The sequence below is a fragment of the Melospiza georgiana genome, chromosome 9 (assembly GCF_028018845.1).
Source record: "Melospiza georgiana isolate bMelGeo1 chromosome 9, bMelGeo1.pri, whole genome shotgun sequence".
Lineage (NCBI taxonomy): Eukaryota > Metazoa > Chordata > Aves > Passeriformes > Passerellidae > Melospiza > Melospiza georgiana.
Window position 1 is genome coordinate 14,936,828 of NC_080438.1, and position 22,278 is coordinate 14,959,105.

General features: G+C 40.1%; 2 protein-coding genes across 8 annotated transcripts in view; both read left to right on the forward strand.

The window, feature by feature from the left end:
- Nucleotides 1–7,588, forward strand: part of ARHGAP29 (Rho GTPase activating protein 29) — a 45,052-nt gene extending 37,464 nt beyond the window's left edge. For 3 of the 7 annotated variants that reach the window (XM_058030495.1, XM_058030497.1, XM_058030502.1), the window contains 7 exons: nt 1,437–1,600; nt 1,834–2,022; nt 2,165–2,302; nt 3,213–3,445; nt 4,213–4,519; nt 4,683–4,791; nt 5,743–7,588. In XM_058030495.1, coding sequence (XP_057886478.1) covers nt 1,437–1,600; nt 1,834–2,022; nt 2,165–2,302; nt 3,213–3,445; nt 4,213–4,519; nt 4,683–4,791; nt 5,743–6,638 — 2,036 coding nt within the window. In that variant the 3' untranslated portion in view covers nt 6,639–7,588. The remainder of the gene's footprint in view (nt 1–1,436; nt 1,601–1,833; nt 2,023–2,164; nt 2,303–3,212; nt 3,446–4,212; nt 4,520–4,682; nt 4,792–5,742) is intronic. The other 4 variants (XM_058030496.1, XM_058030499.1, XM_058030501.1 and 1 more) reach the window with 3 other exon arrangements.
- A 6,704-nt stretch (nt 7,589–14,292) lies between these two features.
- ABCA4 (ATP binding cassette subfamily A member 4) overlaps nt 14,293–22,278 on the forward strand; it is a 60,022-nt gene continuing 52,036 nt past the window's right edge. Inside the window, exons 1-4 of the mRNA XM_058029999.1 lie at nt 14,293–14,358; nt 16,767–16,860; nt 17,389–17,530; nt 19,473–19,612. Of these exons, the coding sequence (XP_057885982.1) occupies nt 14,293–14,358; nt 16,767–16,860; nt 17,389–17,530; nt 19,473–19,612 (442 nt within the window). The remainder of the gene's footprint in view (nt 14,359–16,766; nt 16,861–17,388; nt 17,531–19,472; nt 19,613–22,278) is intronic.

Genomic DNA, 22,278 nt, shown 5'->3' on the forward strand with positions numbered 1-22,278 from the left:
AAGTACTTTAACAAGGTGTGATTGCCAACAGCATTGTTTTTCAATACAATATGCATCCACTTCAGATTGAGAGATGAAGAATAATATTCAAGTAATTCAAATGAAGTGGTGTAGAATTGCCTTTATATGTTTAGGTTACTGTATGGACAACCATAGGACATTTCTAGTGTTGTCACCCTTTTGAGGTAAAGCAAATGATCCACTAACCATTCCCTCCAGACATTTGCATTTAAATTCAGCTCCATACTGATTTATGTAAGATCACTTCTGAACTTTGACATGAAATGCACAAATACGTAGAGGTGATAAGTTGCAAATTGGGAAAAAAGTGGTACCAAATCTTTAGGGTAGTAGCTGAGATTTTCACCCTTTCAGCTAAGATAAATGAGTTCAGTAATGTCTGCCCCAGATTTGACCAGGCCATTTCTAATTTTCAAATTAATTTTGACTGTATAACAACAATGTTGCCTCAGGCATTGAAACCTGAATAACTGGATTATCAGAAATAGTTCTATTGTGTGTCTACAGTACTTACAAACTAATTTTGAAATATTTGTGGCACTTGCTCAGTAAAGCCCTTAGGAAACTGTTTACTTAGCCCTTGTTTCCTAAATGTATACTTTGCCTTCTAGGAAAAAACTTGTGGTAAACAGCTTTAATTCAGATCTAGACTTAAGTGTGGCAATGTGTTACTGAATGCAAGCTTTCACGTAGAGTTGTATTGTTTAATCAATGCTTGAGCTTTTAAGAAGCTTTCTGGGCAATTAACTGAATGTGATAATTTTAAGTTATCTGTAAAACAAAGGGGTTTGGTTCACAGAGTTATTGATAGCATTTTAAGTAAATTGCTTGAAAAAAAATTTGGACACAAAAAGGAGCAGTTGCTATTCTTTTTTGTTTTAGAATCCTTTAGAAAATATTTGATGTTGTTACAGGAAACTCAGAATCGGTAATGTTTTTAAAATTTATGAGGCTACTGCCATGAGTGTGTCTTAATTCTTGCTTGCTGCAAAATATTCCTTTTTTAAGCATTTCAGAAACACTAAAGGTCAAAACAAGCTGTCTTTCATCCTCTAGTACAGGATTTTGAAATGTATAAAATTAAACTTCCATGAATTGTTGCCTGAAATGCAGGGCAGTTGGAATTAAATGTCCTAATATTTTCACATTGCCACAATACAGGAGAAAATTAAATACTTAATAAGGCAAAAAAGATTGTTTGGTTCTGCTCTTACACAGGATTGTTTGATAGTTAATGTCTCTGTTATGTGAACTGCAACATAGTGTTGCCTCCCTGTGATTAAAATGTTTTTGATTACTTTGATAGTTGCCATTACTTACAGACTTCTGTTCTGCAGCACAATTCTAAAAAATCAGAGTAACTACCATCCCAGTAGTAGATATTAAAATGACTATAACAGGGAAATTCTCTTCAGGTTTAAATGATCTCACATCTGAAACTGCAAATTCTCCAGGACCTTTTAGAAATGCTAATATGTCCAAAGCAGCACAAACACACAAACTACGGAAGCTGAGAGCTCCATCTAAATGCAGAGAATGTGACGGCCTAGTAGTATTTCATGGAGCTGAATGTGAGGAGGTAAGTTGAAAATCAGTTTTAATTGCTGCTTGGGATTTATGTAAAGTTGGGAGTTCTGTTTCTGTATAAAAACTGGAGTTTGTGTCTTGTATAACCACCATGAACTTAAAGCAGAGGCACACCATACTAACAAATTTGTTTTGCTCATATATGGGGTGAGAAACAGCTGAAATATTTCTATGGTGTCAGATTATATCAAGCCATGTGCTTTTTTTTTGTTTCTTCTCCTGTAGTGTTCACTTGCATGCCATAAAAAATGTTTAGAGACTTTAGCTATTCAATGTGGGCACAAAAAACTTCATGGAAGGCTTCACTTATTTGGAGTGGAATTTGCCCAAGCTGCTAAAAGTTTTCCTGATGGCATTCCTTTCATCATCAAAAAGTGTACGTCAGAAATTGAAAGCAGAGCACTGAATGTCAAGGTATGCTCGAGTTTGTTCATGCTTAAGTTTGACACAATCTTTAAAAAAAAATTCTCTTAAGATTTTAATACTGTCAGTATCATCTGTGTTTTACAAGTTCCATTCAAATTGAAATAGAGTTGTGCTTGTCTTTTAATTTTAGGGCATCTATCGTGTGAATGGAGCCAAGTCAAGAGTTGAAAAGCTTTGTCAAGCTTTTGAAAATGGAAAGGATTTGGTTGAGCTCTCAGAACTCTATGCACATGACATCAGCAATGTTCTCAAGCTGTATCTCCGCCAGGTATGGAATTGAGAGGTCAGATGGAAAACCAAAGTGCTGTAGTAAATTTCTTCAGTACAGTACAAAACAACCACTCCTTTTCAGCACTCCTACAGCAGCAATTAAACAAGTGCCTTGGATAACTGCAATGGCTTCTTTATTTACATGGAGTCTGTGACAAGGGCTGGGAAAAGTGCTGGGATTACAATATGTATTCTACAGGGAAATTGTGCATAACAAGCTTGTTTGTCTACTCATAGTAGAGTTTATTTCTAAAACCTTTCTGATTAGTGAATTTGCTTGCCTTATGTGGAGTTTAAAAGATTCCCATGTTCTTGCCTCTTCATGCAGACAGATGCTGATATATTGCTGTTAATACCTGCGAACAAAAACATCATGAAACACTCGTAGTGGTCCTGATGTGTTCATTATGGAGGGATTATCCATCTTTTTCTTCTAAAATAGAGCTTTAAAGCTTCATGAGTGAATTTTCTAAAACAATTTCAATATGTATGTGAAAAAATGAAGCTGTGATGTAGCCCAGTGAAATTATGTTAGCCCTGAAAGGAATAGTCTTTCGCTGGATGGTCCTGTCCTCCTCCTCATGCTGGCTGTCAGAGATGAGCATTCCAATCCTATGATCGTCACCATTAAATGATTTTGAAATCAACTTTTTTTCTTGAAATCTTATTTCAATAAATTGTGATAAATGCTCACTCCTGGAGCTACTGTAGGAAAGGGTTAGCAAATGATGTCTGGAAAAAGGTGTGGATTGGAAAAGGGAAAATTGGGGATTGAGCTAATGAACAAGGATTAAACAATGTCATAATCTAAGAAAATATGTTAGACCAGAAGAAGTTGAAGAAAAACAAGAAGCAAATAGTTAAAATTCAGGTTTATGTATGTTTCTGAAATGTTCCTATTTCTTCAGCTTCCAGAGCCCTTGATTTTGTTTCGGCTTTACAATGAGTTCATTGGACTTGCTAAAGAAAGTCAGAATGCTAATGAGGAATTGGATGCTAAACAAGCTAGCCCCAAAGCAAAGACAAGACAGTCACTCTGTATTGAACTGAACAGGATCATCATTAAAATTAAAGATCTTCTGAAACAACTGCCTGTACCAAATTATAACACTCTTCAGTACCTTATTGGACACCTTCACAGGTGAGAAAATACTTTAAATGCAAACTGATGTTGAAAACTTAACTGCTACATGCTGCATGCTTGGAATCTCTTGTACCTTTTTGATGACTGTTGAGGAAGAAGTCACATATGCCTTTGAAGACACTGTTCTGTTGCTGCAGGTTTTTCCATGTAATGAATCCCCAAGTGAGAGAAGAATATGAAAGGAAATAAAGCAGGGAAAGCATTGGCCTCCATTATTTTTGATTCTGTGCTAGCATTGGGGTCAGTAGTAATTAGTGTCACATTCAGAGATTTAAATATGATTTAAATTGCAGTGTAACAAAGATAGGGCAGTGATTTGATGGCTGTTAACAGAAAATTGAAACTTGTATCATGTCTTTTAATAACCATTCTTCAGTCACATTTCACTTCCTTGTCCTCCAGATGGTGGTTTGTATGATGATGTACTAAACCAGTGATTGCCTATAAAAATGGGTAATACTGGGTTATAGCTGTGTTATTAGTTAGAATGAGAGACATTCTTTTCTCCAACCCCAGAAATGCCAAATAGCCACAAATAACTTTAACAAATAGGACATAAAAACACCCTGTGTGGGAAGTTCAAGCCACTGTTAAATGTGGTCTGCACTGAAGATTCTGCCTGCTTACCAAACCCACTCTGTTTTTTATTGTCTCTTACCCTCTTTAGACATAAGATTTTAATATCAAAAGAATTTCTGAAGTAATAAAACCCTCTAACACTTGGGGATTTCTTTTGGTTTGGTTTTTTCCCCCTCTTTGTGCAGAGTTACAGAACAGTGCGATGAAAATAAAATGTCAGCCAGCAACCTTGGCATAATATTTGGCCCAACTCTGATCAGGCCACGTCAAACCGATGCTACGGTTTCTTTGTCATCACTTGTGGACTACCCTTACCAGGCCCGGGTAGTGGAGCTGCTCATAACGTACTATGAAAAGATATTTGATGTCTCCTTGAAACCACTTCTGAGCCTTTCTCATGCTGAAGAAACAGCTGGTATGGTCAGAGTTGCTTTATCAGCAGACGAGAGGGAGCCACAGCAGCAGAGGAAATCGTTTGTTGCTGTAAAGGAAGTGAGTGACTCTTTTGCTGCCACAATGTTACCTGTGCCATATTAACTTCTGTGTTAAATTCTGGAGCATTCCAGAGCATATTTCTAATAAGTCTTTTTGGTTTTTTTTATGAGGAGTGCCTTTTTTGTTGATTCTCATTTACTTCTGCTCTGACTTTTGTTAGCAGGGTATTCAAATAGTTCCATGTGAAAGAGCTTCAGAAACAGCTGCACTCTTTTTGGAATCGAAGAACAGCAAGAATACAAAGGAAGCAGCAGATATATCTGTATCTGGTTAGTATGCTGTTAAATCTGAGTGTGGGTAAATAAGGAGCCCTGGATGCTTTAGATTATAGTGCATGTAACTCTGCCATGTAGACATAAGCAAGTGATAAAAGCTGTTCGTCACTGTTTGATACACTGTTTATTTTTGTAATAAGAACAGAAAATTAGATCTTTCTAAATGCTTCTAAGAAATCTGTGTTTATGTAATCAGAGCTCATAGTATTTGGTAAGAGCATAACAGTGGTTAGGTTTCTCCCTTGTTTTAAAGAAAGCAAACAAAAAAAATCCTAATTATGCTGTGACTGATTTCTGAAATCCACTATTAGCCGTAAGCTAATACCCAGCAATTTATGTATTTTGACCACTATTCCCCCAAAATATGTATCATTGCCACTCACTGGAACTACACCAGAAGGCTCTGGAAAGAGTAATTATCTGACAGAATCATGAGAGCATTTTGGATATCAGTATTTTTGCTTAAAAAATCCCAGGTTTGCTAACCTTATTCTAACTCTGAATTTTTTTCTCTGTTTATCTGCTTATGCTACTACAGGGGTTTGGTTTAATGTAGGTATGATTTAATGTGCTTCATTTAGGAGTAACTATACATATTCCCTTTTAATTGTACTGATTTTCATCTAGTGTTACTACTTCAGTCATATCCCGTATATCAACAGTGCGACATCCTGAAACACACTAAGACTGAAAATATTCAGGGATGGCAAAGCACCAGCCGAAAAATGAAGTGTCTGTGTGTTTTCTCTTTGGTTACAGCTGTACAGTGTGTGTTTTACTGCTAGTGAAATGCATACATTTGGTTAGAGTAGGCCGTTGCTAGTATGTATACCAGCTATCCCTAAAAACTGTTATCCCATTAAAATACTAACTAGCAATGGGTCATTGAAGTCTTGCTGATCTCTCTTGGCAGAAAGATTCAGTCACATCTGTTTGTGTCTCTAGGTGATGTTGCGAGTCCAGCTTCAGAGAAAGACAATGATCCATTCATTTCTCTAGGTGAAGACCCCTGTCAAGTGAACTCAGTTGCTGTGAAACCCAACCGTCAGATGGGCAAAGTTCCGTTGCGGGCTCCAAGGACAAAGGCAGCGTCTCGCCCTGTCAGCCTGCCTGTGGACCGAATACTGCCTCCCTGTGTTCTCAATGAAAGGAATTCACGAAATGCAGGGGCAGTCAGTTCAGAGAAGCTGGGCAGAAGCCCCACTATTGAAGAAGTCTCAGAGGTGAAGGCAGTCCCTGCTGTTGATACCTGCTGCAGACTGCCTTGTTATGACAGCCAGATGCTGCGAAAAACTTGGGACAAGCAGTACAAACAGTATGATATCACAGCGAGGACAGCAATGATCGTGACTAACGCGCCCCAGGAGATCCGAGCACTCGAGAGTGGAACTGCAGGTGCTTTATCATCATCAAGCAGCCTTGGGAACAATCCAGCTAAAGCCATTCTTCCTAATAAGCCATATTCTGTTGTCGGGTCAGGAAGGACAGCAGCAGAAGAGAATGGTCCTGATGTTAATCCTCTTGCTGCCTTTAGGCCACCAAGAACATTGCAACCACCCCCAGGGACATTTTATAAACCACCCTCTAACAAATCAAAAGAAAATGGAGATGGTTCTTCTGCTAAAGCTTGTGCACCCACCGGTGCTAGCTCTGTGCTCCCCCAGGATAATACTGTGAAACTGGCTAGGAGCTCTGCACTTCTGTCAGGTGATGAACAAAACACAAATGAACAGAAATCTAGCTCAGAGGATAGTCACTCCACAGATCTGAAGCCTGCTTACCATAGACTGAGACCAAAAAGGATCCAAGAACTGGAACACAGGGAAGCTCATTTTGTATAGGGTGCAAATTCCTCTTGTACTCTATGCAATTTCTTGATGTTGCCCAGTGGAGGCTTCCCTTTGCCCCTTTATCCTTTGCCTTCCCTTGGGAATCCCACTTTTGTGCCATATTTGAGTTATTTTTATATATGCAGCATTTTAAAAATGGGGGGAGGCCAGGGGAACTGTGAATTAAAGTCAAACCTTTTGTAGTTCAGTAGCTTTCAATAAAGATGTAATACATTCCCAGTCTAGACACAGGGGTTTATTGAATAAGACATTGAGCTTCATTTCATTGTGTGGAATGGAGTGCTTATTCATAGAGAAACAGCTATTTTTCTTAATAGATGTTATAATAAAAATGAAAGGTTTAATGTTCACTGTCTAAGCATAAACCAAAGCTTGTGCTTTGCTCTGTAAAAGCATTTGTTCATTTTTCTAATCTGTGCAATTAAAGCTTTGCTTTTGAATAGGCTTACATACTGGCCAGCATGGCAATAATTATGTATCATATGTGTATATTTTACGCGGACATGGTTATCTGTTGCCATTTTTCTATGTTGCCACTTTAATCTTTTCTTTTGTACAGCAAGGATGCATTTACTGAGCTTTACTATTCTGAAGCAGCAGTCAATTCACATCTGGTCTCTTGTATAGCTTAGTGAGTGGGGCAAATGTGCACAGCCTGTTTCACTTGGGTGCCATTCTGGACACATTCATTGCCCTGGTGTTGTCTTTCCCAGGTGAATGACAAGGCAGTGATTTGCTTGCTATAGATCAGTTTTACCACTTAACCTGGTGTAACTGAAATTAAGAGCTTCGTTTCCAAGTTTCCATGAAACAGATAAAAATAACCAAAAATCAGCATTAGTAGGTGCATCTAATGGTTTTCACTTTGTATTAAATGGTTTTTATGTGTACACTGTGTTATATTTGCTTTAAAATATATTAACGTGTTAACATGTCAGTGACTCTATGGCTTCTATATCTGGATTTCTTCTAACTTATTAAAATACAGATGTTTGGCCTTTGCAATAGTGTAGTACTCTCCTGCATCTGTCTTCTGGGACTAGAGGGTGGCACACTTTTCTTTATGGGATTACAATTAGCATGACCCTTTCCTGCATACTATAGAGTACAGTTGTTTTAGCATGGTACTTTCTACAGATGGAAGCACCAGGATGACTCTCAAAGGATGGCAAAGGTCAAAAATCACTTTTCTGTTTTTTCAACAGGAAATACACTGGACTTTAATACACCATTATCTTTGCCAATCTTCCCTAAACACCACAGATAAAATCCCACAGTCTGTTTGGTGGACATAATCTGATTTTTGTTTCTAAAACTCACAATGCTGGACTTAGATTCCTTGTCATATTTCCACAGAAGTAGGACTTGTATTCTTGGCAAAGGCCATTGTATCACTGGATGGATCTGGCCATGCTTGAGGTCATTTCTTGGGGAGCTGCCTCTTATTACAAAAAACCTGAAAGCCCCAGATGCTGCTGTCTGCCCAGACTGGTGTTGGGAGTTGCAGAACAAAATATATGGAAAGGCTTCTTGACATAGATGGGAATTCGTTCTACTTTGACAGTGGAGGAGTGGACTATATATACCCCACAAAACTGGTTAATGAATCATTAAAGACAGCGTAGTGTAACTTCATAGCACAGTTGTGAAAGGGTCAATGTTAATTAGGACCACAAAATAGCAAAATAATCTGTGAATTACCATTAAATTTATTGTCTGGCTATATTTGTTAAAGCATGTCTAACACTGGATATGGTAATGGCTTAAGAAATTATTAAACGTCTCAATTTAATAATTTCTTAATTTAATAATAATAAAGTTGTTCAGCTACTGTGATGGAGGTCTCTGGTACTCCCCAGAACAGGCTCCTGAGATAGAGAATTACAACAGTGAATACTGACCCGTGAGAAACAAACATTTCTTATTCAAGTCATAATACCAGTTGTTACTGGCTCTTGCCATACTCCTTTTTACATAACATCTTCCATCTTTTGCTAGTCCTGTAGGTTTCTGCTCTTTTTAAGGTGTTTCCCACAGCACCGCGGGTGCCAGCGGGGTGAGCAGGGCCCGGTGCCTGTGGGTGGGGATCTGTAGGTGTTTTACAAACCCATGTTATTTCAGGGAAAACATCCATTGTAGAAGATGATTTACGTGTCCCAGCTTTATAATGCCTTCAAGTGTTTTTATGTAATACAAGCGAAGAGCAAGGGCACAACATTGGAAATGGAAACCTCTGGAGCCTATGTAAGTAAGTGTTACGGCCCTGCTGCCCGGCGTGGCGGCAGCGCAGCAGCGCCTGCGGGCTGGGGCCGGGGGCTCTTTCCGACCCTTCCCTCCAGCCCAGGGGCAGCGGGGCCGGAGGGGGAGGCTGGGACACGGCGGCTTCGAGGCCATTATGTGACTTCTTGATTTGTCAATTTCCGTAAACATTTGCACGGTGGCGTCACGGCAGTGTTGTGTTGGGGCCCGTACGCTGAGGGCTCGCCCGCCCTGTGAGGGAACGGGTCCGGCGGCCGCCTGAGGGGATGAGGAGGCGGCCGCGGCAGCGGAGCCTTACGCATGGTGGAAAAGACTTGGTTTCCTTTGGAACTGGAAATGTTTCGATTGGTCCCTGTTGTTTCTTTTGGTTCAGATGGAGATTTTCCTCTGTCTTGGTTTGAAATGGCTTCACTCCAATGGAGGTGCAGCAATCCTACCCACCTGCCCCAGGTGCCAGGCTGTGGATCACGCAAAATGCCAGAACCCAGCAGCTTGAACTCTGGGGAGGAAACCTCTTGTAGTCAGATTTGTTTGGTAATTGCATTTTCTGAAGTCGTAATGCACTGCCTCATCCCTCTTAAAGCTTTGGCAGAGTACCGACTTCTGTCAGTCGCTGACCTAATTAGTCATGACAGCTGTTTGTTTAGTAAGGCCTCTGAGGCTACCAGAGCTACCCTTCTGAAACCATCTTCTCAAACAAGGGGTTTGTTCAGATCTGAAGAAATACAGAAATATCAACGTCCTGGTACAGGCTTGATTGTGCTTGGGTAGGTCATATTGGATATTTGGGAGGATTTTTATTCATGAGTCCTTAAACTCGCAGATGGAGCTGTTCTGTATCAAGCAGGGGATTAAAACAATCTCCTTACAACTGAGCAGTGTTATTCTGCGACTGCTAACTGCACCTAAGATGTGTGTTTCTTTGCTGCCAAGCTGAACATTCCTTCAGAAACCTTTCTCTTTCAGCAGTTCTCAGAGATGAGGTAAGCTTTTGTGGTAAGTTTTCAAGGTTTTTGTTGCTTCTGTGTAAGAAGTCTGTGTTTTGCTTGCAAATCCATGAAGTCTTTAGCTTCCGTGTAGCAGAGGCCTAATGGAGCTAATCTGAGAGCTGACACGAAAGGCTCTGCAAAGGCAGCGCACGTATGGTAACGTTGGTAACCTAGCTCAGAGCGTGTTTGTACTTTCTGTGTGACTTTGCTACATACACTGCAGCTCACCATACAGAGCAGGCTCAGAGCACACAGAGTTAGTTCTGTTTGGGTGAACCTAAACTGGAATGTGTGCTTCAGCACCCTACCTGATGTGCTGCAGCTACTAATGTACATTCAGTCTGTGTTTGACAGAAGAAGAGTCTGATTGTGATTGTCTTTGATTCATAGAAATACACCTTTCAAACAGAAGTTCCATGGGGCCTTTTCTTAGTCTCTCTGATGTTTTATCATTTGATCCTGGTTTGACAGAACTTCCCATTCTTGTCTTTCAAGTTACTCCTTGTTTCAGAGGGAGGCCTCTGAAATACATAGGAAACACCTAAAAAGCTTCAGCTTGGGTTTCCCCCAGTAGTTTGAGATAGTTGGGTGCAAAAATTAACTCAGAAAGCCTCTACCTGTGTTTGTGTAGTTTTCTTTCCATACACATAGATAGATCTGTTTATAGGATGCATTTATACTCATCTACTCCTACAGTCAGTCTAGGCAAAATTGTGTAGCATTAATTGTGTTAACTTTCTAGTGAGCCTGTGTCGAGGGACATCTTCTACATGCATAAAAATGTCTCACAGGTCAGGAAATGCTGGAAAGCATTGTTGAACATTAGAAGTGCTGACCCATGAGCACACCCAATACAGCTAAGTGTAGATATTTGCAAAGCTATCTTTTCTGGTAATTTTAAAATTTTCTTTATTTTACAGAAATATTTGTTTGTGGTACTGGAGAGATTACTGGGGATATTTTTATAATTTGCTGAACAAATAGCATTTAATCAGACTTAATTTTTTAGTCAAAAGTCAGAAATAAGCCTGGAAATAAGAAAACAAGATTCTGATATTTAAAACAGCTGTTAAAATTATGGCATATGTGTGAGGTAAGAGGATATCACAACACACATGCCATGTAACCCCATGTATTGCGTATAGGTGCTCATGAAGCATGTCACTGGGATTATTGTATCTACTGTAGGCAAAATGCAAGAACTGTCACCAAACATCTATTTCTACTTTCCTTATGGTCTGATATGTAAGTGGAATGTCTCATGATTTGTTGTTGCTGGTAACAAACTACAGCTCTTTAGGAAATAGCTAAGTCCTAGTGGTGACCGTGGGTAGAGCTACAATGAAATTGTGCAGTGTGTTCCATAAGCTGAACTCTGTTTTACCCTCCCATGTAAAAGAGTTAGGCCCTACATAAGCTTTCTCTGTTTACTTCTGAAGATCCCTTTGTAAAGCTAAAAAGTAGAAATGGGTCACAGGAGCAGCAGATGTAGTTGACCATAGAAAGCAAAATATCCTCTACCATCATCCAATTGTGATGTAAAAATCTAATTAGGAGAGATTAATTTAATCTGTTAGAGCTGTCTTTGAAAACATGTGGATAGCAAAAAGAGATCCATTTCTTAAAATAACTTGCCTTAGGATTTCAGAGATGAAAAGCTTGTTTGCTGGATAAAACAATTAAATTATCTGTTTGCCTCACACATTGTGGTAGGGCTCAAACCCAGTCTGCAGCTGAGAAGCAGCAGCAGTGCTGGTTTCTCTGCTTTGCCCTGTCATTAGTCAGAGTTAGCTTCTATCTGAGGCTTTATGAAGTTTTGTTTCTCTGTCTAGATTGAAGCAGGCTGTGTCTTACCTGTGATATGAACATTTGCTCAAGAGAAATTAGATTAAAGCCACTTTTACAAGAGGAGGTTGCCATAGAACCATAGAATAGAATCATTGAGGTTAGAAAGGACCTCCAAAATCAAGCCCAACTTTTGACCAAAACCACCACATCAATTAAACCACAGCACTAAGTGCCATGTTCAGTCATTTCTTGAGCACTTCCAGGGACAGTGATTCCACCACCTCCCTGAGCAACCCTTCCAGTGAAAAAAATCCCTCCTGATGTCCAGCCTGAACCCTTCTCTGGCACAGCTTGAGGCCATGCCCTCTTGCCCTATCACTGCTTGCCTGGGAGAAGATGCCAACCCCCATCTTGCTAAACCCTCCTTGTGGGCAGTTGTAGAGAATGGTAAATTCTGCCCTGAGCCTCCTCCTCTCCAGACCAACCCCCAGCTCCCTCAGCCACTCCTCACAGGACTCGCTCTCCAGCCCCTTTCCCAGCCCTGCTGCCCCTCTCCAGGCTGGCCCCAGCCCCTGAGTGTCTTCCCTGAGGTGATGGGCCCACAGCTGGGCACGGCTCTCCAGCTGTGCCCTCACCAGTGCCCAGTACAGGGGCACAATCCCTGCTCCTGCTGCCACACTGCTCCTGAGAGAGGCCAGGATGCCCCTGGGCACACCTGGCTCATGTTCAGCTGCTGTCAACCAGCACCCCCGGGCTTTTTCCACTGGGGAGCTTTCCCCCTGTCCATAGTTCTGCCTGGGTTTGTTGTGACCATTGGCAAATGGTTGTCACACTAGCCAATCTCCACTCATCTGGGACTGCCTGGTTTTCCAGGATGGATGATAAATGATGGAGGGAGGCCTGGTGAGCTCTTTTGCCGGTTCCTCCAGTACTCCTGAGTGGATCCCATCCTACTTCATAGACTTGTGAGTGTCTAAGTGGCACAGCAGGTCACTAACTATGGCCTAATAGATTGCAGGGGAAATCTTCTGCTCCCCATCCCAGCGCAGGGGAGTGGTTGCCCTGAGGATAACCAATCTTTATGTTGAAGACTGAGGCCAAGAAGGCATTAAATACCAAGGGCTTTTCCTCATCCTTGGTTACAATGTTTCTCTCTGCATGCAGTAAAGGATGGAGATTTCCTTTGGCCCTCATTTTGTTGTTCATGCATTTATAAAAACACTTTTTATTATTTTTCACAGCGGTTGTCAGTTTGAGTTCTAGCTGAGCTCTTGCCATTCTAATTTTCTCTCTATGTGACCTAACAATGTCCTTGCACTCTTCCTGAGTTGGCTGCCCCTTCTTCCAAAGGTTGTAAACTCTCTATTTTTCCCTGACTTCCAGTGAAAGTGCCCTGTTCAGCCAAGGCTGGTCTTCTTCCCTGCTGGCTCACCTTTCAGCACATAGGGATGGCCTGATCCTCTGCTTTGTTATAATTTGTGCCTGCCAGAAGCCAGCTTAAAGTGCGTGGTTTAGGTGGCCCCTGTGTGCAGGGGCTCAAAGGCCCAATGATGGTGCTGGGGAAGGTGCAGAGTGCAGTGCTCTGCTGTCAGAGCTGCAGTGGGCTGGGGAAAATCTACAGAGTGTTAAATTCTGTAAAGCAGTTTTGTGGAGGATTTTCAAAGGTGTACCCAAAGCCCTCTGAAGGGGAAAGAAAAGGGCAAGCACTGCCACATGCTTTTAAATTCTTTTTTCAATAATGAAAGCTGGATTGTTGTTCAGCTTCTACTTGGAAGAATAATCACAGGGAAACTGTGCTAGTGCTTATATAGCATCATTGCCCAGCATGAGCACTGGTAGGAGGTTTTGCTACATTGCTGTTTCAGATGCCCTTTACAGATGAAAATCTATAGGGAATTCAGTGTTCACCCAGTTAAGTGTAGTGGTCTTTTTCTGATTTTAGAGGAGTCTTGTTATATATGTAAATGAACTTCTTTTATGGAAATTGAATTTCTTTCAGTGCCTACTCTCTTTCTGATTGCAGCCATCCCAAGCCAACACTGATTTTATGAGCAGGGTGCTGCCTGTAAAGAGTGAAGATAGATCTCCACCATGACTTATCACTCCAGAAGTTCATGTACCTCCTCAGACCAAGTGGAGTTCTCCACACATTATTACTAGGTACTATTCTTTATTATGGTTCTACTGTGCTGTTTTATTATAGTGTTTTTCTCTACTTAAAGTAGTAAAAAATATTTGTTGTGATAAATGATGCAACAATTAACTGCCTTCATTACACGCAAGTCCAAGTTAATAGCCAGATTCAATGTTCATGACTTTTTTTATTCTGAAGAGATGTTCTTCCTCTCTACAGCTTTTCAGTGCTGATAAATGTGTCACAGGAAGTAGCCTCCAAACAAAGGAAACTCACGATTTTTCATGCATGATAGTGTATGAAAAGTGCAAAATTAAATGGTACAGACAATGAAAGGAACTGATCTCTGTGATAACATAATCTTAAAATAAGAAGAGAAAGCTATTATTTTGCTCTAAGGTCTGTTTCTGATGTCAGCTAAGAAATGGCAATGCATCCTTTGCCACAGGTTAACCAGAAGTATTGATGCAGAAGAATGAACTTCTTCAGGCAAGTCAGACTTCTCCTCTGGAAGAACTGGATTCTTCGGAAAAGACAAAAGGTAAAGTATTAGTCTTTGGGTTTCAGGTTTGAAGCATGCACTCCACTGGTACATTTATCAGCATGCAAAACTCTCAAGTTCCTCAAAGATTCGCATGTGATCTTTGTAGGGGCCTGTTGTCTGGCGTCTTGTCTGGTGCAGTTTACAAAGCTGCTCTTTACAGACCAAACATAGAATAGCCATGTTGGGATTTTCTTTGACAAATAACATTGTATATCAGAAGAGCTGTGGTTAGTAATATTTATATGTTTTCACATAAAAAGATCTGTTGTTAGAAAACATAATGATCATCATTCCGCTCAGGAGGGTTTGCTTCCTAATTTTAGATTTGCTCTTCACACTTAGCTGCTCTTAGATGTGATTCTAGTTAGGACCTTACAGTTCACACAGATTGTGTCTTTTTTAGTATGGCTGAATGACATAAGTAAGGCAAAAGCCAGAAATATTTTAAGTACTTTCAAATCCTCTTAGATCTTATGATATTTTGTCTTACAGCAAGACTTCATTGCAGAGTCTACAGTTGATCCATAGCCAATTTAAGCTTCTCACATTTATGTGGTCTTATAACTGTGCTTGCTCCATTACAGCTCTGTCTGGATATTACATTTCTCTGTGCATGTTGCTGGGATTTCTGGCTATTTATCATGTGGTTCTGCAGGATTATGGGCTGCTTTCTGGTACTTCTAGTGAATTCTAAGACACCTTTTTGTCCTCTGGATAAGGTCCACAGGAAAATGTCAGAGGTCTGACAGCACTGGTCCATCCTTACCACACAACACATTGTGTACCAAGTTGAAAGCAAGCTTCCCTTGAGTTTCAGACTTCAATCTTTTCCAAACTAGTTAACTCAGACAGAAAGGAGCTACCAAATTCAAGTCTGAGGATTTTGTATTTCCTGGGGGTGAAGAAAGAATCAACATCTGAGCATTAACACAGATTTACTCTGCAGCAAGGGTGGACCAAGGAGTCTTACCAGTTCTTGCCCCTCTGCATTTGAGTGTTTAGTGCTTGTCCCAAATGGTTGGCAATGGATATTGATCAGACCTTGTGGACCCTGCTGGGAAGGGTATTCAGAGCTGTGCACAACCGCTGTCAGGTTTCCCTCTCTAATAAATGTGTCATTTGCCCTTTGCTGCTGGTAAGATTTTGTCTGCTTTTAAAAAGATCAGGCATGCATAACTTCCTAGGTGGTGGTGGGTGGGTTTTTTGTTATTGTTCTGTTTTAGAAAGGAAACCCTTAAGAGGAAAACTGTGAAATAGAAAATTGTTGCGTGGTGTAAAGCTTTCTACCCTTTTGCTGTGAGAATATGTTGTGCTTAACTAAAGCTGTTAGACAAAATTAGAGTGGATAAACAGGGCAGCTCCAAAAAACCTGTTCTTAATGATGCTGTGGAGTGCCTTTTGCCCAAAACAACATTCACATGTGACCCATCTTGTCTTTGGCTCTGCTGCTATGTGCATTATTATCACGTATTTGGTACCTGGTTGGGGAGGAGGGAGCAAAGGTAAAGAAACAAGGAGGGTTTTTCTGTACTACAACCCTGGTTCTGAAGATATTTTGTCCTGGCAGTTACAGGGAGGAGCAAAAAAGTGCCATATGTCTGGACACAAAAATCCCATTGCTGTTCCTCAGAGCCCAAGGCCTGTGTTACAGGATCAAAGGATTGTAGTTTCAAACCTCTGCCAAAACACACAGAGGCAGTAAAACAAACTGAAACACAGGAGTGGAGGAAACAGACTCAAAACCAAGCAGGATGTTGCTCTGTGGTAAAGCAGTGCCCTTGATTTTCTGGCATGACACGGGAGCTGGTGACTGTTCTAAGTGTATTGAAAGGTCTGGGCAATAAAGTGGCTTTTGATGGGGTCTTCTGTGTTATTGAATAAGGTGTTTGATCTTAATACATGCATTTCTACAGGTATTAGGAAATTAATAGCATTGAAATGAATAATGACAAAAAGAAGCGAAAGTAAAGGTCAAAGTATGTAAAGTTTATGCTGCAGTCATTTACTTTTGGGTAAGCAGTGTGCTGACAGCCTGCTAATGAGCCCAGCAGTGTCAAAGTGTGGATTAAAATAATCCATCTGTCACTTATATCTAATCCTTGTTGTAGAGTCATGCACTACCTCCTGCCTCTTTTCACCTCAGTCAGGATGTTTAGGTGTTTCTTTAGAAGAGGTAGAGAAGCCACTGAGCACTGAATTCATAGTGGTGCTTCATGGCATTCTGTTGAAATCCTCTTTTGGGTTTCCTTCTCAAATGGTGTAACAGGCAATGGATAGCCATGGGCACGTGCTGCACTGGGCTTTTCTGCTGTGAGAGGAGGTCTCATGCCTTTAGCCATCTAGTGACTCTACAGTGATCTATTTGTAAAATTTATTTTTAATTTACTTTTTTCCTTTTTTTCCAGCTTCGTTTTCTAGTGGAGCTTTTATGGCCTCTGTCATTGTTTCTTGCACTTGTCTGGCTGAGGAAAGCAAATCCACTGTATCGCCAGCATGAATGTAAGAATGTTTCAGATGTTATCATGATCTGACTTGTTATAAGTAATGGCCAGGTGTTCGTAGACAGAGGTATTGGGATCTGTTTGTGGAGAGTTACTATCCAGTGGGGAAAGAACAGACTTCAGTTCAAATAGCTTAGTTATTTGTAGCCATGTAGTGTAAGACCTAGCAGTGAAGACATAGAAAAAATGTCAAGTTTTCCTGTGAGGTGCTTTCTGGTCAGACTTATGTGGGGTTTCAAGGTGCTATCTAGTTTTGGATTTCCATAATCCTGTTACTGAGAAAGTACTACCTCACTACCTATTTAAAAAGTCATTCACGTTACTCAGAATCACATTACTCAGTTTCTGTTGAAAATAGCCATATTGCTTATATTGGTGGCTTCATTTTTCTCAGTTAAGGATAAACCTATGTGATTCCTATCACATTCCTTCTGTAGAGAGCCAACTCATCGTGCTATTTATATTCACAAAGGCTGCATTGCAAAAGACACCTAACAATTTCTATTTTGTTTTTTTGGTACTCTAGGTCACTTCCCAAACAAGGCAATGCCATCAGCAGGAACACTGCCATGGTTACATGGCATCTTCTGCAACATGAACAATCCCTGTTTCCGCAGCCCAACCCATGGAGAGGCTCCAGGTGTAGTGTCCAACTACAAAAATTCCATGTAAGCAGAGCTGTGTGTGTGAGGCTGGGTTGCAGCGGTACAGGCCTGCTAGGGAACTGCTCATGGCTTGCTCTGGGCACCTGTTGGGCAGTCATGAGCATGAATGATGCAGGGAGAAAGGCTGGAGTATCCTCACCTTGCTTAGAAAGGTCTCTCACTGCACCAAAAAATATTTTGAAGAATTGTTCTGTGGGGTGAATGAATAGGGAAGATAATAATATACCAGTGTGCAAACATTGGAAGACAAAAATTTTCAGTTCTAGCACTTTGGTTTCATGCTGCAAATAGTCAACAAAGTTGAAACAGCTCACAATGGTAGGTTTAGGCCTTTTAGAGAGAGACTTCAGTGCATGTCTCTAGGGAACACATGTTCACTTAATAAAATTCATAAGAATTTACTTACTGAATGTCTTGGGACAAACCTTTTTGATAAAAGAGCATGGAATACCTAAGCCTTTTTTTCTCATCACTAGAGTTGTCCCCTCTGAATGAGAGTTCTGCTGAAGTAGCAGCAAATAGAAACCTGCACTGCCACTTCTTATGTAACACCTGTTTTGACTATATACTTGTGAGACTTTAATCAGCCCATAACCTTCAGATACTAAGTTTGTTTGAAAAATAGGAAGATGGGAGATTTCCAGACTATTACTGAAAAAGGGCTGTTGGAGTGTTTTATTGCATTGTTCATTACAGCTGAGTCACGAAAGAAAGTATAGTGGACAAGGACCCTTGGAGTGAAGAAAACCCTGTCAGCCTAAATATAAAAATGCTTCAAATCTCCCTGTTGCAGAGTCCACTTTAGAGCATCCAATGATTAAAATTCATGAGCTAATAATGTGAAGGCCACTGAAGCCCCTGTCATGTGAAAGTCTGTAATGTGGACTTAACTTACCATTTGACCTTTTGTTCCTGATGAACAGGATTAAAAATAGTCAGCTGAACATTTTTGGTGGGGTACAGTCAAACACACAGTGAAGCTAGAGGCTTCTGGTCTCTGTACATTCTAGCTCTTCTAGGTTGCTTGTAACAGAGCAAACTGTCGCTTTGTCAGTCCCAATGAATCCAGTGCACTACAGCAGAAGTAAATTCATTGTGTTCTCTGAAATAATTTGGTCCTTCCTGTTTGTTGTTTCCTGTAAGCTAAAATGAGTCATGGGGAGTGAGATACACTATTGCATGCATGGAAAAACACAATACTGTTAAAGAAGTGTAATGGCCTTGCCTGATAGTTAGAATTTCTTATGCTTGCTCATAAACAGAGGGTCTGGTTGCATCCTTGCTTGATCTGCATGTTCTAAACCAGAATCAGTAGTTGAACAGCTGCCCGTGACTATTTGTTACTTGTGTTTTCCTGCTCCTCCTAGAAGAAATATTCTGAAGGGGCCAAACAAATTGGAGGAGACTGATGGTGTGAGGTGAAGGATGTTTCTGTTTGTGAATGACTCCATGTCATTTGCTAGGCTGAGCATATACCCAGAGTGCCCCATTCAACTGCTGGAGGTGGGCCTGGGCTAGAACCAGGGCAGATTTGCGCTATAACTGTGAGATACAAGTTGTCTGGGGAAGGTTCTGTGTCCCCAGAAGGACCACCATGGCTAACAAAAAAATATATTAATGGCCAATCTTCTGCAACGCCAGTAGCCCTCTTAAAACTTCTGTGGAATTTCAAATCTAACTGAACCCCAAACTATCTGAAACTGAGGACAAGACAACTTATTTTTTTTCCTCATCCCTAATACAGACAGTCAACATCTTCTCTTCTCTTCTCTTCTCTTCTCTTCTCTTCTCTTCTCTTCTCTTCTCTTCTCTTCTCTTCTCTTCTCTTCTCTTCTCTTCTCTTCTCTTCTCTTCTCTTTCGTCTGGTTTTGGGGTTTTTTTACTTGAAAGGTTCTCAAGAGTCATCACTCTTAAATTACTGCTTCTTCATTATTTCTCTTTTCAGCCTTGCAAGGGTATATAAAGATGCTCAGGAGCTTTTACTGGAAACCCCTGAAATCCATGACCTTGGAAGGATCTGGGAAGAGCTGATCATTATGACTCAGTTTATGGAAACAATGAGAACTAATCCTGAAAGAATTGCAGGTAATTGTTGTGTCTATATCCTTTAGACTATTTAATTTTTCCTTCTGAGAGTTGGATAGTAGTTACTTTGAAGTCTGGCAGCATTATAATCTATTTCACATGTAGCTGCTGCTCTTCTTACTGTTAGGGTAAGTTAAAATCTGTTCCATGACAAACACTTGTCATTTAAGGAAAAGGAGAAGAGGCAGTCATCTCCTACTACAGCCATCTTAAATAACAGTAGACAAAAACTTGAAAAGCATGGATATCTCACCACATAAAGTAAAACATGGCTTAAGAATGTCATTAATTATCGTTAAAGGAAAAGCAAAAGCAGTGAGAAAGTTCACTGGAAGATGCAAAGGAATGAAAAATTAGGAACAATGAATATATGCCAGGAGCATAACCCAGAGAAGTGCTTAGAGGTACTTGGTTACAGTCTTAGCTAAAACAGGTTTGAAACAGTGAAGAAGGAAACTCTTCATGATCTATTTAGAAAGCATAGAACACTTATAAACAGAATTGCAAAGTCATTGCATTAATTTTTATTCAAAGCAACTTGCCAAACTCAAAACACAGTCCTGGGGAAAATAGGGAAAGGTATAATTGTAAAATTTTTGGACTTGAAGTATAGAATTTGAAAAGGGTACTTCTAAAACTAAAGGTTTAAAAATGGTCTGGCTTTGTGAATTGATCTGTCCCATTCTCAAATCCTTTGTCACAGGAATAGCATTCTTATTAAAATTAGTCACTCTCCATATATTTTTAACAGGATGTGTATAAACCATCTGATGCACAAGGTCCACTATCCTATCAGAGGTTTATAACTAGAAGTAAAAAAGGGATTATCTCCTTGTAAATAACAGTGAGACAGCCAAATGCCCCAGAATGTAAACAAGAACTCGAGTATAATCTGAGCTGTTGTTTGTACCCAGCCATAGAAATCAAACATGACTATTTAGAGGGGAGGAAAAACATGTCATGCCATAGGTTTGCTGTGTATTGCTAAGGGGCCACACCCCATGGTTTAGGAAGCTGCCTTTGCATCCCATATCAACTTTACTCATGAAATATAGAGTACATTCCCACAAATCCTGTGACATGAAATGTTAACGCTCCTTCGGAGTCTGTGGAAGTTTTGGATGTGTTTTACTTTAAAAAAAAGTAGAAATTTGGAATTTCCTTTTATATAAAACACTAAAAAGTCAGTTCTGAAGCTTAACTAAATAAAATAGGAATTGCCATCTTTCTTCATACAGCAAAAGTTACTGAAAGACTGGCTATTTAAGCTGTCTGTGTTTACGGCTTACTACTATTGCTTTTAAGTAACAATCTTAATTGAATAGCTGCAATGTTGAGCAAGGAAAAATTTGCAAATGCCAGAGTTGTGATTGCCCCTTCTTCTGATTCCTGAAATCAGACCTGCCTCTTGAGTCCTCCTTCCTTGTCCTGGTCTCCCTTTGCTCTCACACTTTTGATGAGATGCTTTTTTGTGGCATGCTTTTTCCTCCACACTGCCTGGATGCCAGGAAAGGCATCAGTAAGAATATGAGGGACAGACCCCTGCTATTGTTTTCAGTGTTTACTGCTTGAATAAATATGTGGAGAAACAATTGAAGAAGTTCTCAGACCCTGTAGCCTCAGGCCAGAATATGCTTAGTGCAGATGGAATTGTGGAAGTTAGTTGGCAAACTCTGATAAGACTCAGCTCACAGAATGGAGTGCATGTGTATTAGAAATGTCGAAAGTTACATTCCCTATGTCAGTAGGATACACACTGCTCCTGTCAGTTTCCATTGCCTGTTCTAAAGACAAGAAGAATTAGAGCTATTCAAGCATTCTTTACCAAAGTCTGTGGATGCTGTGTGAGTTACCTTTAATAAAGGTATAATTTAGTAAAGTTATAATAAATATTTGATGAACATGAGCAACATTAGGTTTCCAAGCTTTTCTCTTGCATCATGCTGAGGCAGAGTTCTCACTGATAAGATTTGTAAGAGACAAGTTTTGAAAGATTGGAACTGTTTGACTTTAGGAACAGCAGTACTTTGAGTATTGTTCCAGACAGTAGCAGGGAAATTGGTGGCCTCTTACATGTGACTTATGTAACATCTTACATGTGTCTAATTTAACAGTGGATAGTCTCACTGGTTTGCCTGAAGAGTAGTTGTTAATCTAGTTTAATATAGTTGTTAATCTAGTTTATTATGAAGCATAAGCTACACTTTATGCTTCTCCAAAGAAGTTGAGTTATTTCTCATGGAAGATTTTCAAGGGTCACATTTGCAATTCTAGAGAATAAGGTTAAGTAACTAAAATTGATTGACAACACTGAGAATTAGTGTAAATGTAAAGGGTTGACTGAAGTTATTTACACAAGGCTCAGAAGAAAGGACACTAAGAACTGTAGCATACTTGAATCTGAACCTTTAAAATAAAGCATTACATCAGAAAAAATCAGACAGTTTCAGATGCAGTCAGGGCTGCTTTCAATGTGTCCATTACTGTAGCCCTAATCTGAAACATCTTTGAGAGATCAGATATGCAGAGCCAGAGCACTCAGCATTTTCTGATTATCATTTCCCAACAAAGGATTAAAATGATTTTGAATTGCAAAAATAATTTTATCCCCAGTCAGTCACGACTAGGTATAAGAGCCAAAGCACATTCTTTTTGCAGGTTTAAGC